The sequence below is a fragment of the Silurus meridionalis genome, chromosome 16 (genome assembly GCF_014805685.1).
Source record: "Silurus meridionalis isolate SWU-2019-XX chromosome 16, ASM1480568v1, whole genome shotgun sequence".
Lineage (NCBI taxonomy): Eukaryota > Metazoa > Chordata > Actinopteri > Siluriformes > Siluridae > Silurus > Silurus meridionalis.
Window position 1 is genome coordinate 16921954 of NC_060899.1, and position 20000 is coordinate 16941953.

At 43.2% G+C, this 20000-nt stretch overlaps 3 protein-coding genes across 6 annotated transcripts in view; 2 read left to right on the forward strand and 1 right to left on the reverse strand.

Annotated features, from left to right (window-relative positions):
- The first annotated feature begins 6012 nt into the window (after window positions 1–6012).
- Window positions 6013–11512, forward strand: LOC124398985 (protein SOGA3-like). 4 transcript variants are annotated; one of them, XR_006928155.1, is made up of 7 exons: window positions 6014–6196; window positions 6767–6991; window positions 7279–7437; window positions 7527–7589; window positions 7666–9054; window positions 9996–10543; window positions 10857–11512. XR_006928155.1 is itself a non-coding variant. In XM_046869589.1 (6 exons), the coding sequence occupies exons 1-6, from the start codon at window positions 6101–6103 to the stop codon at window positions 10279–10281; spliced, it is 2019 nt and encodes a 672-aa protein (XP_046725545.1). In that variant the 5' UTR covers window positions 6013–6100; the 3' UTR covers window positions 10282–11512. The 4 variants fall into 4 exon arrangements, 3 of the variants coding, with proteins under 3 accessions (XP_046725545.1, XP_046725546.1, XP_046725544.1); XM_046869589.1 differs by having other exon boundaries at window positions 6013–6196; window positions 10195–11512; XM_046869590.1 differs by lacking the exon at window positions 10857–11512 and having other exon boundaries at window positions 6013–6196; window positions 9216–10119.
- Window positions 11181–15344, forward strand: LOC124398986. The gene is made up of 6 exons (XM_046869592.1): window positions 11181–11314; window positions 12882–13114; window positions 13725–14066; window positions 14183–14250; window positions 14353–14899; window positions 14987–15344. Exons 2-6 carry the CDS (start codon window positions 12971–12973, stop codon window positions 15200–15202), a joined length of 1317 nt encoding a protein of 438 aa, XP_046725548.1. The 5' UTR covers window positions 11181–11314; window positions 12882–12970; the 3' UTR covers window positions 15203–15344.
- A 2944-nt stretch (window positions 15345–18288) lies between these two features.
- rnf146 (ring finger protein 146) overlaps window positions 18289–20000 on the reverse strand; it is a 5454-nt gene continuing 3742 nt past the window's right edge. The window contains 1 exon segment of the mRNA XM_046870113.1: window positions 18289–20000. This exon segment is cut by the window's right edge and continues 357 nt beyond it. Within this exon segment, the coding sequence (XP_046726069.1) occupies window positions 19860–20000 (141 nt within the window). The 3' untranslated portion in view covers window positions 18289–19859.

The following is a 20000-nucleotide window of genomic DNA, read 5'->3' on the forward strand; positions in this document are numbered from 1 at the left end:
TTACACAAATATCTGTACTTTTTACTTCTTACATTTTCAAACCCGGCTCGGTACTTTAGTTTTAATTCATTGATTTGGTGAAATATTTTTAAAATTTTCACTGTGCGCCGATTTCAGCTGAACAACTGATTTCCTGTTACTGCGCGTCTTTTTCACTCCGCTGGTGTATAAAGTCCTGACTCTCACTCACCACAGATGTAGACTAGTTTATGGAGATAAGAATCAGCAGGCAGAAGGCAGTAAGAAGTTTGGGGTTAATGTGGATGAGACAGAGGGAGTCAGTGATGAGAACATGACTGAGAACAGACACATTCCTGATCATCATCATCTTTTCTCTGCTTGTGTTCTATATGTGGATCTTCAGCCTGCACACATTCATTAGATAACAACATTTTTAATTAGTTTTGTATTAATATATATATATATATGTATGTATGTATGTATATATATGTATATTTGTCTGTCAAAATTAAAATTATTGTAAACGGCACTAAATTTTATTAACGCTATCAATTCAGCGCATTTCTGTTTCACCATTTTTATAGAAAATGTAAATACATAAATAAATATAAAATATAGATAGATATAAAATAAATAAATAAAAATATTTTTAATCAGTAAACTTTTGTTTTATTTCTGCGCCAAGTCTCAAATCAAACACCAAATCCACCATGTTTTACACAATTTACCCTCTAGGTGGCGTTTTGTGGGTTTTTCCCTCATAATGGCGACACAAACTTAAATTACTGTCTTTATTGATCGTACAGATAAAAACAATACATCATTCAAATCTGTAAAATGTCTATAATTTTATATATATAAGCTTCCTGACTTGACTTGAAGAGGTGCAGTTTCTCCGGTGTCACCTCATTAACTGTCCGTGTGGAAACATAGCAAAGGCTCTTAATGATGTCCACACGTCTCTGCACTGTTATAGCCTTTATATTTAATCACTGTACATATGCTTACATACATATCACATGCTGTAAATATGATACATGTTTAACACCTCCAAGCTGCCAGTTTTGGGCACCTGAGCAAGCACTTAACTCACTACTGCTCATTTAGTAAATGAGATCATTAAGAGTCGCTGAGAAACACTTCCAACAGGAAGTGGCTATATCTCGCTATCTTTGTCTCTATTTTCTCTATCTAATTGTCTCTGTGTCTCTTTTAGTAAATGTCTCTGTCTCACTGTATATGTCTCTCTTGCTGTCTCTATTTGTTTCTCACTCTTTCTAAAGCTGTGTCTGTGTCTCTTTGTCTTTGTCTCTGTCTTTCCTGCTTATTTACATGTTTTACAAAGTTTTGAGTTTTGAAAGTAATGCCATTAGCGATCTATGATGAAAGACTTCCCTGGTTCGATTCTTACCTCTAGTTTCATATTGAACATTATAAGAAGTTTTTAAAAACAGAACAATAAAAGGTCATTAAAACTGGTTGCTGGTAAATCATGGTATATCAGTGGTGCAGGTGTTGGAGATGTGGTTCTTGTACCTGAGTCACTTCTCATAGACTTCGAGTTACTGAGAGAATGAACAGGAAGGAGAAGTTTTGACCCTCTACCATCATGATCTAAGAGAAAACAGTGGTCTCTTAACTATAGAAAAACCAAGAGTCCAATAAGCAAAGCCTTGTTTGTCACCCCTCTGGTAGTGTAGTGGTTAGTGATGCGGCCTCTGCTATCTGACTCACCCGGTTCAATTCCTACCCCTTAGCTTTCCTTTAAATTGTTTCAAAAGTTTTATAAAAGAACCAAAAAAGGTCCTAAAAATCAGGTTCTTGCAGGAGATCCTGTGGCTCAATTGGAAGAGCTTTACCTCTGGGTTGAGAGGTTGCTGGTTCAAACCCCAGCCAGGGCTCAAAGTTAAGAGTGCGAAAGGTTCCAGTGACCATAGTGAGGAAGGTGTCAGAAATGGCTGCGTGGAAGGTCGGATGTGGACGGTTTCAAAGGGCATATCCTGAACCAGGGGGGCAATAATCAGGCATCTGCCCCCCTGGCATCTGAGAAGCTGAAAACGGGGTTATGAAGCAAAAACATCCAAAAAAGTTTCAACATAGGCTCCTGGCAGAAATGTATTTAATTACTTTTTTTTTTTTCCCCCTCCCCTAAATGCAAAACTATCCCCCTTAATTTTTGAGTGAGGCTGTAACCCAGCAGTTCTTCTGAGTCACCCACTCCATTGCTCACCACACACTAATTTTGGGGGGGGTTTATCCTTCGTTTCATGCTTCAAAGCAAGAAATTCAGACTGAACCCCACCAACAGCAAAATACCAGTCTTAACCCACTGAACCATCAGGAAGGACAGGCTGTGATGATTGTTTAGAGCAGGTCTATCTTTTCTTTCAAACCATCAACACAAGAATATAATGCTAAATACAGACGTAGGAAGCAAACCCATATCATGACTAGCAGGGACAACGCAGGATTTGAACCCTAATTCACACCATTAGCGAGTCACCAGCATTAACCCACTGAACCATCAGGAAGGACAAGCTGGGAAGCTTGTTTAGAGCAGGTCTATCTTTCTTTTCAACCCATCAAAACAAGAATATGAAGATGTAGGAATCAGGAATTTAACCTACCTCATGACTAGCAGACAGAAAGCCAGGTTTGAACCCTGACCACCAACATTAGCAAAGTACCAGCCTTAACCCACTAAGCCATCAGGAAAAAACAGGACGTGAAGCTTGATTAGAGCAGGTCTATCTTTTCTTTTAAACCATCAACACAAGAATTTAACGCTAAAGAAAGCTGTAGGAAGCGAATACAGATGTAAGTAGCACAAGTTGAACCCACATTGTAAATAGCAGGAAAATAGCAGGATTCGAACCCTGATCCCCACCACCAGTGAGACACCAACATTAACCCACTGAACCATCGGTGAGGACAGGCTAGGAAACTTGTTTAGAGCAGGTCCATCTTTCTTTTCAACCCATTAACAACAAAAATATCGCAAAAGAAAGATGTAGGAAGTGAATCCTGATCGTGACTGGCAGGCAGAAAGCAGGATTCGAACCCTGAACCCCACCAAAAGCACGACACCCGATTTAACCCACTGGACCATCAGAGAAGACAGGCCCGGAAGTTTGTTTAGAGCAGGTCTATCTACCTTTAAACCATCAACACAAGAATATAAAGCTAAAGAAAGATTTAGGAAGCAGGAACATAACCGACATGGCAACTAGCAGGATTCAAACCCTGATCCTCACCATCAGCGAGACACCAGCCTTAATCCGATGAACCATGGAAGAGATCAGACTGGGATACATGTTTAGATGAGGTACAAGCCTTAACTCACTGAGCGACCACTGCTGAAAAGCATGTGTGCTTTTTGTGTGCTTTTTTCATACTTTGTTTCATGTCAGCGCAGTAAGAAAGAAGGCATGTAGGACTGGCTTTGAAAGATTATCACCAGCATGGACTATATTAAGGACCATGTTCAGGCACAAACCTTAACCCACTGAGATACCACAGAGGTGCTTTTTTTTTTTTTTTTTTTTGGTGGGGTTATCTTTCATTAAAGACCAGGAAATCAAGAAATTAATCCAACACAGAAATGAAATGTTTTCAGAGTGGACAAGGTCCAGAAGTTTTATTTACCAACACAGCAACCACAAACTCTCAAACTCATCCTCGTGGGGACCCTGACATTAACCCACTAGGCTATCACATCCATCCATCTATCTATCTATCCATCCATCCATCCATCTATCTATCTATCCATCCATCCATCCATCCATCCATCCATCCATCCATCCATCCATCCATCCATCCATCCATCCATCCATCCATCCATCCATCCATCCATCCATCCATCCATCCATCCATTTTGCCACCTCTGCTCTTCACATTACTCAGTGGCTGAATGTTCTTGATGTCAGAAAGGATCTCAGGAAGACTGCGCATGTTACTTTATTCTTCATTACCCCATTATCTGTGTGAAGCTGCTTCGAGACAGAGCCATTGTTAAAAGCATAAACGTGTTAAACAAATAAAACACAATGTCTCGTTTCTCTGTGTTCCTGCTTGAGGAGGAAGAGTTTATATACATATCTAATCTTTATCCTGTGTGCTTTATATATGATATCAAATGTAAGAGCTTATTGATTAGGAAGAATTTGGTTTTGAAATAATGATAAATAATAATAATAACACTAGATTTAGAAGATAAACACAGATCTGTCCATCTTTATTGCTTTCATTACTACAGCAAGCACATGGATTCTCTTAGTTAAGTGGGTCAAAGCTGGAAAATTGGTTTCTCTCACACACACACACACACACACACACACACACACACACACACACACAGATGAAGGATTGTGCAGTAAGAGGATTGTGGATTTGACCAGTTTTCCACTGGGCCACTTACTGTAATGCAGACTCACCTCAGTGTTAAACCTGCGCACATCACACACACACACACACACACACACACACACACACACACACACCTCTTATTTCACCTGGCATCACCGACACTCTTCTGTCTCACTGTATTTCTCCAACACAGCTCCATGGTTCTCAAGGTGCTGGTCTGACTGACATGACTGCAGTATTTTAAATGTTTTTTTTTAAAAAGAAACACGACAAAGAAACGTCTCAATGTCCTGACTGTGCCCAGTCACAGCGCCCTCTAGTGGTCACACAGCGCAGCGTCCACCGCTCAGATCAGCCTTCACTGCACTTTATTTTTAATATGAACATCACCTCAGTGTTCGAGTCCCACAGGAGACTTTATCACACCATTAACTACATTCGGACTGGATTCAGACCTGTCTACATGCTGACACGGTCACGTGCTTGACCTTTGTTTCACTCACCTGCAGTTGTGAACCTCACCGGCAACTCAAACAAAACGGCGGTGTGTTTCAAGTGAAACTCATTTGCTTTAATGATTTATACAATTTACACAACGTTAAATAATCTATAAATATAATTACTGCATATAAAGTATGTTAATGAAAAACACATTTTTATTTTTAAGGTTGAATACGGTTCTGGTTCCATGACATCTTTCGAACCTGGGTCACCATAGCAACCTGTCAGCAGCCTGCGAACAACCCGGAAGTGACTCATTCATGCACTTGATTAATAACTCAATTAAATTATAGAAGTGCATTATTATATTATATTATATTATATTATATTATATTATATTATATTATATTATATATTATATTATATTATATTATATATTATTTTATATTTAAACATAATTGAAATGTTTAAAATGTCACATGTTTAAAGTGTAAACACAAGCCTTGCAGCAGGCATTTTATATTCGCCTTGTTTTATTAAATAATATAGCAGGGTTTGGCTTCATTTCCGGGTTGTGAGAAGCGTTGCCAGGTCTAAATATAGAATCCCCTAAGCAAAAAGAACCATCAATAAAAACAATACAACCCTTGACTAATAACTTTCCAACCCAAACAGTTATTGATACTATAAAACCGTTTCAATTTAAAATAAGCAAAAGGAACATAATGCAATCTAAAATATCATTGTATTTGATATACACTATTATCTGTAAAAGTAAACATGTGGCAACCCTGGGTGTAAGGTTGCTGTCCGGACTTGGTGGTGCTGAACTCGATAGGCGTTGTTGCCAGATTAGGATGAATTAAATAGTATAGTATTATAAAACTATTATTAGCTCAGTTAAAAAAAATATATATATATTAATATGAATTAATACGCACTTGTGTTTCTGCTGTAATTAATAGATTCCGGTGTGTTCCGTTGTTTATCTAATCATTTAAAACTCATAAAAATCAGATGAAACAAATCTGGCAACCCTGTTCAGCACTAATCTCATCATGACACAAACATTGATTATATTTAGATTATGTTAAGGAATTGTGTTAATCATATATTATGTTTATTTGTTTATTATTTTGTTTACCAGTTTTATTATTTAATCATAAAACGAAGTTTATTAAAAGGAGGATATCAAATCTGCCATTAGTAAGGATACTGAGTCCAAACCTGGCAACCTCCCGATAACGCTTCCGGTTTATGGGAGGATCCGTTATTAGCACACACACACACACACACACGATACAGAGTCAGACTCCAACACTCAAACAGCAGCATGATGCAGAGGGAACCTGCAGAACCAGAACCGGGTCGGGATGAAGAGCTGCACGAGCGGCTCCGGGGCTTACAGGAAGAGAATGACGCTCTCAAAGTGCGTTTTCTGCTTTTACACACACACACACACACACTACACACACACACACACACACACACACACACACACACACACACCTACACACACACACACACACACACACACACACACACACACACACACACACACACACACACACACACACCCCTACACACACACACACACACACACACACACCTCTCAGTAAAGCTGTGTTTGAGTTGGATGCGCCCCAAATTAATAAACAGACCAAAAGTTGAAATTATTGAAATTTATTCACTGTTTTTATCTCAATGTGTAAGAAGAATTCTGGCTTACATCACACACACACTCACACACACACACACACACACACACACACACACACACACACACACACACATGTAACTGTCTCCCCTGTCAATCACAGCTTCCCTAGCCAATCACGTGCACGTGTGAGCTCATGTATGTAGAAGAGGGCTGAGAGCTTTTCTCTTCCAGCGTTACTCCCCCTGTGATGCAGCATGAGCAGCGTCCTGCAACAGCGTGAGCACGTGACTCTGTCTTTTACTACATCATGAAGTCCGAACAAATTCCGTGTTTGTGCAGAGTGAGATCCAGGAGATGCGTGTGGAGATGGAGGAGATGCACGATGCGTTTTATGAGGAAGACACGTGCCGGCTGCACGAGCTGCGGCGTGAGCTCGAGAGAGCCAATAAGAACTGCAGGATCCTGCAGTATCGCGTACGCAAAGCCGAGCGCAAACACCTGCGCTACACATCGAGAGGAGAGATCGACGAGGAACTGCTGAGGAACCTTGAGCAGGACCTGAAGGTGAGAGTATTCAGAACTTACTCAGAGTAAACACTATTTTATTATAAACTATAAATGATTTATTATTATATAGTATTTACAAAATCAAAGTTTGTTTGAGTGGAACGGGCTTGAGCTTAGTGCTGAGATGATCACGATGATTGTAATGGTGAGTGTGTGGCTGCTGCTGTTCCTCCTGCTTTTGAGGAACATGATGATGACTAGAAGCTTTTCCTCAATGTCTGTAAATAGGATCTTATTACAGGGAGGAACTAAATCGTGTGTGTGTGTGTGTGTGTGTGTGTTAGGTGGCGAAGGACGTGTCAGTGAGGCTCCACAACGAGCTGAAGAACGTGGAGGAGAAACGAACAATGACAGAGGAAGAGAACGAGAGACTGAGAGAGAAATTAATCGAGCTGGAGGTTGACAAAGAGACCCTGCAGAACGAGCTGGAGAGAGTCAGAGAGGTACAAACACACACACACACACACACACACACACTTGTAATGCAGGTTCAGTGGTTTAATGCGTGTGTGTGTGTGTGTGTGTGGATTAGAAGCGGAGAGGAAGTAAAGATGCTCAGAGGAGTGAGAGGAACATCACGCAGGTCCTCAGGGAAGTGAGTACACACTCACACACACTTGTATTATGATTGTTATGAAGGTTCTGGTTGTTTGATGGTGTTCTGGTTCCAGGATGACAGTGAGGACCTGAAGTGCCAGCTGTCCTTCATTAATGAGGAGATGATTTTGATGAGGAAGAAGATGGCGAAGCTCGATAAGGAGAAGGACGATGCAGAGCAAGAGCTGCAGAAATATCGCTCCTTTTACGGTGACTTCGACAACTTCCAGTTTAAAGGTGAAGCCGTGGGACCGCCCACCGCCCGTCAATCAGAGCTCAGGCTCCGCCTACGTCTGGTAGAAGAGGAGGCAAACATCCTGGGGCGCAAGATCGTGGAGCTGGAGTTGGAGAACCGAGCTCTGAGGGCGGAGATCGACAACATGAAAGGAGAAGATGAATCGTCTCCAGGAGCGACAGATGGTGTGGCTGATATAAATCAAGTTCAGGAGCTTTCTGAACTCAGGCAGCAGCTGCAGCTGGTGGAGGACGAGGCGGAGTTTTTGCGGCATAATTTGGCGGACACAGAGGAGCAGAACAAGAAGGTGAAGAGCGAGCTGAAGAAGCTGAGGTTTAAAGAGGCATCGAGGCACGTAGCCGAGGGCGGAGCTTTAACCTCAGAGGGAGGAGCCAAGGTTATGGAGATGCTGAAGGAGGAGCTGAGAGCAGCACGACTGCAGGTGAATGAACTGAGCGGGAAAGTGATGCAGCTGCAGTATGAGAAGAGAGTGATGTTAAATAAACACAGTGATGATGGAGGAAGAAAAGAAGAAAGAAAAGATAACAGAGGAACATCAGAAGAGGAAAGAGGACAAGAAAAAAGAGCAGGAAAGTTCAAAGAAGGAAGTATAACAGAAAAAGCAGTAAAAAAAAGAGAAAAAGGAGAAAGAGTAGAAGAAGAACAAGGTGGAGGAAGTGATGAAGATAAAGGAGGAATAGGAGCAAAAGGACAAGTGGGAGAAGAAGCAGCAGATCGAGATGGAGGTGGAGGAGATAAAAGAGGAGGAAGAGAAGGAGAAAGTGATGAGCCCTCCTCTTCATCACTCCTCCCTCTTCATCAGCAGCGTGAAGGCCCTATCGGAGGAGAGAGTGACTCTGAGGACATGCCGCACTCGTCTGCCTCTCCTCCTCTCCTCATCCGTCGCTCCACTCCTCCACTCCTTCCTCGCTCACCTCGCGAACGACAGCGTGTATCAGAGATCCGAGCCGAGGTGGAGCGTCTGACTCACACCATCGAGCTCCTTATCGCTCACACGCAGGAGTTTGCGGCTGATGAAGATCCAGCTGGAGCAGAGGATGGTGATGGGGCTGATGATGAAGACGTGAGGACACGTGAGCGACAGCTGCTCCATCGCATCGGCACGCAGATGAACGAGTTCAGAAACGAGCTGCAGGGGTTTATGGGATTTATAGAGAGACTGGACGGATCCAGACGGGAGGAAACGCGCTCAGAAGACCGCCTTTCTGTAAGTGTGTGTGTGTGTGTGTGTGTGTGTGTGTGTGTGTGTGTGTGTGTGTGTCTGAGAGATATGTGTTTTTAAAAACCTAAACCAGTTGTTGTGTGTGTGTGTGTGTGTGTGTGTGTGAATGATGGAGCAGAAAATGTGCACAATTATGTGCTTGTTAGTCATGTTCCCCCTGCTGGCTGTGATGAGAATTACGCTTGGAACTGTAATGAAAACAGTGACACGCCCAACATCTGACTCCGCCCCTTTTACTAAACCACATTCACCATATTGTTGCCTTTGAAGCTGAAGCAGGAGGGTGAGAGGCTTCATGGTAGACCTGTGGTCATCACACAGCATATACCACACACTAACTAACACACAGGAAACAGGTATTTACCTGTAGACTGAAATAAAGACCAATAACGAGCTAAAATATAATGATGTCACCTGTTACTATGGGAACCACAACATGGATCAGGGGAAATGCTACTATATCCAGGAACTACAGCCCGGTTCATTAGTATTTGGACAGTGACACAGTTTTGGCCACTTGTGTCTCGATAAAGTGTGTTGACTTTGATTCAGGAAGTTTTAAACTTACAGCCACTTTATTACACACACACCCTCTGTTTTCACAGAGTTGCATCACTCTCCGTGTGTGTGTGTGTGTGTGTGTGTGTGTGTGTGTGTTGTGTGTGTGTTCAGGATTAAACTAGATTTTTGACGCTGCCCCCTAGTGTTCTGATGAGGAACATGTTACGGTGTAATTAGCATTAAAACGTTATGCTAACTGCTTCCTTTAACCTTGTTTAGTCCCCTATGTTCAATATGGCTTCAGATATCTCACCATCACTGATGATTCCTCTCTTCCCCCTCACCCTGTCTTCTCTCATATCCCTCTGTGGATCTTTTCCTCAATTCTGTTGTTCTTTATTTGTTTGTTTATTTATTTTTTTCAGATGTTTCAGCCCATCATTTTACTCATCCTCATCCTCCTGCTCTTCTCCTCGCTTTCCTACGCCACCATGTTCAAACTCGTTTTTCTGTTCACCCTCTTTTTCGTGATGTGATCTCTCTGTCTCATCCTTCCGTTAGCAGACCTTTTGTCCTTTCGTTTTGTTCGTATGTAGATGTTGTGCTCGTTTTCCGTTCGTGCAGAATTACAGGAGGCGCACTTCTCAAGAGAACCGAGACCACGACGCCCAGAATGGACACCGGACTGCGTTTTCCAGAATGTTCTGCTGACGACAGACAAGAACTTCAGTTAGAAAGACAAAGTTCCTTTCATTTTCTGACCAAATACAAAATCTAATGAACTACACGAACCCAAATATAAGGAGACTACATTACCCAGAATGCACTGCAACCACAGAGGAGATTCTACTATTGGACTACACTTTCTGTAAACTTGCTGTAAAACGGAACTGAAACATATACACACTCACATTGAACTTCATTTCCCACAATTCCTGCTGCTACATAACAAAGACTCTGATTGGTCCCAGAGGTGAGTGCAGACGAGAGCCTTCATCCTCCATACAGCCGAAACTTTCACTACAATCTCTCAACCCCTTTACCCCTTAATCTTAACCCTCAAGATTCCCCTTAACCCTAAAAAAACCCAGCATGTATACAAACACACACACACACACACACACACACACACACGGTGTAAATGAAACCCACAGTGAGTGTAAATACATCTGTAATTATAAACAAAAAAACAACCATTAACCAATGAACTGTGTTTGTTTGTGTGTGTGTGTGTGTGTGTGTGTGTGTGTGTGTGTGTGTGTGTGTGTGTGTGAGATCATGTTTAGGATTGTGTTGTTGAGGAAAAACTCTGTCCTGCACAGAAACTCTGAGGAGCTCAGGATCTGCCGTGTTCTAAACCAGAGCAGCAACAGCAAAGGCAACAGCGGTGTTATAAATACCCCTGCGTGGGGTAAACACCCCCCTCCCCCCTCCCCCCGGGGATGTCGGTGACGACAGGAGCTCACATGGTGCTAATAAATCTGCAGTTATGACACACGGGCCTGAGTGACGCCGCAGTAGAAATAGAAAAAAAAAAGCTATAAAGTTTCTGGGCATCAGCTGGAGCATCATTCAGTACGAGAGGAACCTGAGAGGAACCTGAGAGGAACCTGAGGATCACTTTCACACTGCAGCTCCACGGACTTTATACACAACAGACCTGAGACAAGGAGAAAAAAGGAGAAAACTTGATTTTGTCAGACACACACACACACACACACACACACACACACACACACAGCAGGTAAGAAGTTTGTGAAGTGTAAAGTTAGTGTAAGATTTATTCTTCAGCTATTAGAGATGTTGATGTTGATGTTGATGATGATGATGATGATGATGATGAATATTTCCTGCTGTGTGGATTTTGGTATTTTTCTGATACTCTACAGTTTATATCAGAATATAAATAAATTCGCCTGTTTACTTGTTGCTACTGAATAAATAACTGGTGGTGTTGGGATTCATTACTGTGAGATTGTAGAGGAACATGATGATGAAGTTTGCTGGTATCTCCTCACCCTCAGCGGTTCTGCTCCTGGCCGTTCTGTTCGCTCGTCATATTTGTTTGTAAATTGTAAATGTTCTCGTGGACACTTTTAGCTCTCTAATGAAACCCGAGCCGAGCTGCTCGCTATATCAGTCTTCTAGCAGTGTGGAAATAGCAGAGCTGTGCTTCTATATCTAATGCGTGAACAGCAGCTCGCGATGATGATGATGATGATGATGATGATGATGATGATGATGACGATGACGTGGGAAATGAAGCTGAATAATGAGTGAGTCAGTGATCATGTGACTGCAGCGAGGCTGCTATAAACACCTGCTCACGGCTCGGAGAAGGAAAATACGCTGTTTGAAACATGAAATCATCTCATGAACTTCATTTTCCAGCTCTGGGACTCTCTGTTTCTCCACACTGCTGTTAGAACTCATCTCCATGCCTTGGGTTCTGATCCAGACCCTGGTGACAGCGTTCTAAATGTTCTACAGGTCTTACATCACACACTGCTCAGATCCGGCCCTCAGGAGACTCTCAGGGCTCTGATTTCAGATCCCACAGCTCAGACACACCCACCTTCTGCAAACCAGCAGGTTTTTCCAAGCAGGTCAAAGGTCGTGATACGGCAGGGGTCAACGACCTCCTCAGGTCCGGGGGAAGGAGAAGCGGAGAACCTTCTCCTGACACCCTCACACTGAGATCTTCCACTGTATTATAAAAATACAGTCAGAAATCTTCTTTCTGTTATTCATCCTTCTTTCTTTTTTTCTCTTCTGACTGTTTCTCTTTATTCCCCAATTCACCTGTTTTTTTTCTTAACATTCTTTTCATTTGCCTCTTTTCCTCTGTTGCCCACGTCATCTCCTTCTGACCTTTCACCCATTTACTATTTATAGCTTCATCTTCACCCTTTTCCTCACGTCAGCCTCCTGCACTCCTCCTTTCACAGTCTACAGTTTTCTCAGTTTCCCTTTTCCACTTTTCATTCTGGACATTTTTAACTCTTTAATTCTCTTTTCCTTTTAAAACTAATATTCAGTCTCTTGTCTTCTCTCACGCTGCTCTCGTTCTCACGCTGCTCTCGTTCTCACGCTGCTCTCGTTCTCTTTCAGGAAACACGCACATGTTGCTCAGAAGGACGAGACACAGCAGAATAAACCACTGACCTCTCTCTCTCTCTTTCTCTCCTCTCTTCCTCTCCCTTTCTCTCTCTCTCCCCTCTCTTTCTCTCCCTTACTCTCTCCCTTTCTCTCTCTCTCTCTCTCTCTCCCCCTCTCTTTCTCTCCCTTACTCTCTCCTCTCTCTCTCTCAGGAACACTCTCACCTCTAATTGTGATAAACACAGCCGACCTCCACACAACACAACACACACACACAACACACACACAATCACAGTGTGTGATGGCTGCCCTGGACCTGCACTGTGGTGTGGATCCTGGAGTGTGTGTGTGGAGTGGAGAGTGTTTGGATTCACTCGACTCCTTCGACTCTGAGATGCAGCAGTGGGAGGAGCAACTACAGGAAGTCCAGAGGAAAATAGAGGAAGTGAGAATTAAACAAACATCACCCACAAACACCAACAACCCACAACACACACACTCCAGAGTGATTACATTTATTTATTAAGGGTTGGAGCCCCATTAGGAAGCTTAGTGATGATGGGATTTGAACTCACAACATTCTGATCAGAACGACTTACCTACTGAGTTAGAACTTTACCACAACTCATCACTACCTACTGCACAGATCACAACTAAAATATACAAACCGCACGCAAACACAGAACTACACACTGAATAAATACCACCTGACACATTCACAAACACACACAAGAACACAGCGCACAAATATCAGAGAGATTTCTGCACACACACTTCAGCACTACTTTGTTGTTGTTGTTGCCCCTCTGGTGATGAAGCGAGGTCTCTGATTGGTCAAACAGGTTTTGACCCCCAGACTTGGCAGCGCAGTGTAACTATCACTGTATCTGGCACACTGGGTGTCCCAGAGTGTTTATGTGTGTAAGAATAGCTCCACCCTAATTCACACACACACACACACACACACACACACACACACACACACACAGAGTGTACTATATCTGTGTTTATGCTCTGTGTGTGTGTGTGTGTGTGTGTGTGTGTGTGTGTGTTAGTTATATAAGGTAGTGGAAGCACGCAGGGGAACCAATGAGATGAACCCAAACTCCAACGCTCAGCTGGACATCACCTTACTTCCTGTCAACACCACCAGGGGTTTCCTTAATAATGGTTGCCATGGTGAAAATATAAGCAGCACCGCACCGCAACAGCCGAGTGATGTCAGCTTCACCCCCTCCTGCAGTTACGGTGTAGGTTATCAGAAGCATGGTGTTGCGAGTCCTCAGAGTTACAGCGTCAGTGATCAGGAAGTGATGATGGACATTCTGGATGGATACCTGGGCGTGGACACGAGAACAAGTCAAAGAGCAGAGAAAACACATGGAGCTACGAACACAGTGAGGATCAGACACTTGTACCCTGTATATATATATATATATATATATATATATATATATATATATATATATATACCCTGTCAGCTTCAAACTGATCATTTATCCTTCTCTTTCAGAGCTCCGCCCACAATCACACAGTTTCCACCTATCAGAACGCAAGTAATCAGTGGCTGGGGAGCACCAGGTGTGTGTCACCTGCAGTCAGTCTGATACCTGAGTCTGTACCACGTGCTGATCTGAGTGTATTGTTGTTTTTCTCATGGTTGCTTGTGTTTTTCTGAAACAGTGCTTATGTGTCTCTGGGTGAATTTGAAGAAGCACAGAACAGGAAGAATAAAGGCTCGGTTTGGGAAGAACCCAGAGTCCGACATGTGAGCTGGAGAGACCAAGTCACCATCCCTGAGAAATCAGTCACTAAACCACCAATCCACCAGAGAGACAGCCCTCACCCTCCCCAGACTCGCCCCGCAAACCTCTCCGACTCGCCTAAGTGCCCTCTGGTGGACAGGAGGTGCGGCAGCCCGTCTGTCCTGCTCAAGTTCGGAGCAATGCTGCAGGAAAACGAAGGGAAAACTCTGATTGAGGACGGAATCGTAACCACGTTGGTGCCCAAACATGTTCCCAAGTCCCCAAGGCATGGAGGAAGCCGGGGGTCCAAACACGTCCCTGTGAGGGGCAACGAAACTCCTGTAACGCATCGGAACTGTGAGCACGGAGGGGCGAAGGTGGGAGTCAAGATCTCGCATTGGGGGACGGACAATCTGCAGATGGGGGAGAGGATTTTGGGAAATTTCTCTACACCTTCACCAAGGAACACACCATCTCCACACCTGGTGAGATGAAGAGTTTCACTAAAACTTCAATTTCCTTTGAGTGCAAGTTAAATCTCATTCACTTGTCATGTCTTGTTGTTTCTGTAGGTGAGCTGTGACTCCTCCCCCACTACACCCAGGAGGAGTTTCTCTCGTCCGGCTCGTCCGGCTCATCAGCGCCCTCCATCCCGGTGGGCGAGCCACACCCCGACAGCTGGCACCATCACGCCCACTATTCCCCGATCTCGCTCGCTCAGTCCCGCATGTAAACCCAAACAGCGCTACAATAAGCACAGTCTGTTCACAGAAACCATCATCATGTGAGCAGGAAACCTTCAGGATTTCACCTGTGACCTTTGGAATGTTTGAATCTTTCATATGTTTTGTATCTCACAGTTGTTTGTGTATTTGACTGTGCATATTTACAATCTTATAAGAAGAATAAAGAGTTGGGATCTTCCTGTAACAGTGATGGTGTAAATAAATCACATTAGGAGTAAAATAGAGAAAAGTGACCTGATGCTCTTCTGTGCCTTTAAACACCTCGTCTTTTCTCCTCGATTATTATTGTTCCTCGTCTATAAAGAGAAGATTGGACTTGTGTTTTTCTCTCGTGTTTGTAAAGCTGCCACTCGGGTTTTGTCTGAGGGACTGTAATGGAACTCCAATTCATATATTTCCATTATTATTACAATGTTCTGATGTAATATAATTATAATCCTCACCCACTTCGCTCCTACTCAGGACACCGCTGTGTAACTGCTCTGAGGAAGAAACATCTGGAATCTGATTTGAAGTGGATTGAAGAAGAAACACTGTGCTTTATTTTTGATTGAACTCTTTACACATTCTCTTAAATGTGGTCTGAATCTTAAATCTGTATTTTTTTCTTTCCTAACTGTGAGTGAGCCTAAAACCTGTAAATGTTCCTTCACACCTTTATTTCTGTTTTTCATTTACTTTTATAAAGTCATTAAAGCTTTCCATCAGCACTCCTCGTCTGTCTCCACGGCTAGACATGTCCACTGAGTCCAGAGATATATTTCATGCCGTCCCCATTGATGTGCATTAGCGCTCCTGCTCTTTGTCCCACCACACTAAAGCATCATCAGCAGGACGTCTATTCACCTCCCAGAGGACCCCTGCTGACTGTAGAAACATGTTCCTACCCATAATGCTCCTCTCTCAGCGTCACCCAAGCCTGCTTTGCTATGTAGTTCTCGAGCCTGGAATAGTTGACAGCATGACGCTGTTTTGGTGCCAGAAATCTTAGACACTGAGCGCCAAGGCCGAGATTATATATACACACAGCCAAGACGGGGGCGTGATTACCGAAACACACACACGCACACACACACACACACACACACACACACACATTCTCACACACACACACACACACTCACACGCTCACACACTCTCACACACTCTCACACACAGGTATTTTAACTTGGCTGCTTCACAGACATTTCATTAGCTGAGAAATTTAATTAAAGTGTTGCATCAGAGCAAAAAGGTTTATTCAGGCTAATGCTGCTAACAGGTAAAGGCCAGTTTAGCATTTAGACTCAAATACATCAGAACCAGAGTTCGGGTCAGAACCGGATCTAAACTTTACATTCATTACAGATGACTACACATTCAGTGCTGAACAGAACTAACCAATAAAATCAGGCAGTTTCACTCTGACCTGGATTTCTAAAGTACATGAGTTCAAATCCCAGCACCACTAAACTGCCAGTGCTGGGGCCCTTGAGTAAGGCCCTTAACCTTCAACTGCTCAGTTGTAAGTCGCACTGGATGAAGGCATCTACAAAATGCTGTAAATGTACATTTAATTGGAATTGTATATTAAAGTTCTCTGTATGACTCAGGATCGACTAATAAAATCACACGACGGCATAAATAACAAAATAATAAGTACATCTACAGTCTGGGATCCACCCATATTCAACAAAGAGTGTCTAGACGTGTGATGAGATGTCAGACTGATGAGATCACGACAATCGCATTGATTTATTCCCCCTCCCCCATAAACTGACCATAAACTGCAGGATTAAACCAGATGTACAGTATTAACTCTTCATTTGATGTTTTTAATATATAAGAGCGAGCATCATCTTTTTTCGTCTGTCTGTGTGTGTGTGTGTGTGTGTCTGTGTGTGTGTGTGTGTGTAGCGATGTCATCACTCCTCCATTTAGCCTGCTGCTAATCCCTATACCTTTCTCTTCTTTGTGCAACCATTCACCATGACGCCATACACTCTCTCTAAAGTTCTCTAAACATGGTCTGCTCTGTGTTCTACACACACACACACACACACACTCTCTCTCTGAAAGTACCTCCAGACAGCTGGAGAGTCTCCATGATGTCACAGGGTGGTACTACCACTGTTTATACTTTATTACTGAAGTGTTTACTGCTCACATTCCTGTTTATAATGAATATAAACCTGCACTGGTGTCAGAGCTGCTGCTACAGAAAACTCATCACCACCTTCTGACCAATCAGGATGCAGCACTCAGCTGTGAGGTAAAGAAACAGTAGAAGGTGGTAACTACGGTATATGGAGCTACAGAGCTGCAGCATCAGTCACTCCTGTGAGATATGCTGTACCTTTATGAGCTGTTAGGGTGTGGAGCGAGACGTCTGGTCCCGGGTCTGTCCTTGTCCCGTCTGAAACACTGCTGAGACAAATACCTGTGGAGTGTTGTCATGGAGACAGATATAAATCTGTGGCATGAAATTTACAGAGAGCTGGAAATACACACTGACATCATGAGATCAGATTATACACACAGACATCACACACACACACACACACCCACAAACCAAACACATTAAACACATATTACACACATGCACACACACACACACACACACACACACACACACACACACACACACACACACACACACACACACACACACACACACACACACACTGGAATGGAGCTGGAATAGTTGATTAGATAGCTGTGGAGTGAAACAATGCATGGTGCATTTTTGCATGGTGTCTGAAACATGCGTTCTCCAAGATGTTTCTGCTCCATTCCTGCAGAGAAAGTGTGAGGCCAGATGTGAGGTTATAAAGAGGAATCTGGCGTATGCAGGGCATGTTGATGGTCAGACAGGACGAACTGAGATCATCTCCACCCCGCTGTGAGCAGATTATGAGCATGCCTCTGCAAGTTAAAGATGTTCAGACACCAGTTTATATTCCTCTGTCTGCATTTCTGATATGGATCTCGCTCCCAATCACCACCACTCTGCATCTCAAATCACCGTTCATTATAGGGATCCTGAACATGGTGCAGGCAGTGGACCCTCTGCTGTAGGACGTAGGAAACAGCTTGAAGTTATACGTGATATTGTGCTTGAGTGTGAAAATAAATTCCATGTGCATCAGTTCACACAAATGATAAACAACACTTTATTAATTCAATCAACTTAGTAACAAAAAAGAAACACATCACCATTAAAACAAAGTTATTGTAGATATTATTATTATTTCTGTCTGTCTGATGATCAAAAAACAAAAAAACAAAAACAAACACCAGAACATGAGGACGTGGACTAGAGAGACAAACACACACAGTAATAAAATCTCAGACTCCCGAAGGATGGAGAAGAATCACAACTACGATAAAAAAAAAAAAACCTAATAAAACTCCATTTCCCAGAGTTCATAGTGTCTCAGTCTGGGGCACGGCACGGCCACTTCCTTCAACACACATCACAACACCACACACTAAAAACAACTGAGTGAGAGAGGAGATATAACACACACACACACACACACAAAGCCCTGTTAGAGAGAGAGAGAGAGAGAGAGAGAGAGAGAGAGAGAGATGGATCTCAGCCCCATCACATTCTAATGATTTAATCAGTTTTCTTCCATGTTATTCAACAATAAGTAATACCCCAGTGAGACAGACACCCCTGGTGGGACAGACACCCCTGGTGGGACAGACAGGGAGACAAAAAAAGGAAGGTAGAAAACAGAAAGAAACACAAAATGGCAGACAAAGTGAGAGACTCAGAAAGAGTGATGGTAAAAAAAAGACAGACTGAAAGTGAGACAGAGAGAAAAACAGTTGAGAGGAGAAAAGAAGATTAAGTCTGCTTATTTCATACACCTGCTAAAGACAGGATAAAGGAGAAACCACACACACACACACACACACACACACACACACACACACACACACACACACACACACACACACACACACACACACACACACACACACACACACACACACACACCTCCTGCTGTGACTAAATGAAGGTTAAATGATGATTTTTGCTTGTTTGGATATTGAGCAGACTCCGTGTCTGAGCTCGTGAAGAACACAGATGTTTATATACACGTCACATCTGTATAAGCTCCTGTACACCATTAGCATAATGTGCAGTGCAGTGACGCACGGCAGGAAAAATCTGAGCAACACAGAAAAGCTCTGTCCCAAACTCTACATGCTGTCATTAGTGTTCTGAAGAGCGTCGGCTGCTGATTATGTGATTATTGAGAAAAGCGAGAGTGGAGTAGTTGTTATTTTGCGAGAGCGTTTACAGGATGTTTCCGTGTTGTTCCCGGTGGCTCAGTAAACCGAAAGATTTCCCACAATGCACCAGAAGCCGCTTTACCACAGAGTCAGCAGTGAGCAGCTCAGAAATGATTAGAGAGGTGTGATTTTTAGCGTTGTGCTTCAGTGTGCACTCAGGAGGCAGGCGGGCGATTTAGCTGGAATTAGCTGCTTTGCTAAGCTAGCCGTGTGAATTTGTGTAATTACAGAGAGAGTCTTTGTGACGCGGTATCCTTTTACACTAAAATGTTCGTTCACATGCTAGAGTTTGGGAAACAGGTTCATAAAAAGAACACGACGTTTTAAGACAGAAGTGCACGTCCTGCTTCTCGACTTCCAAACCGTCCACGTTAACACGTTCAGACACGCTCACGTCTCACAGCTCCAGAGGCTACACCTCCGTCACCGTGCACTGTCCGTCAGGACTGCGGGACCGAACTCCACCGTCCATCCTCTGCAGTCTGTGCCTCGTGCCTTCCTCGTCATCTTCTCCTTCCTCGTCCTCGTCTTCACTCGTTCCTGATTCTGATTC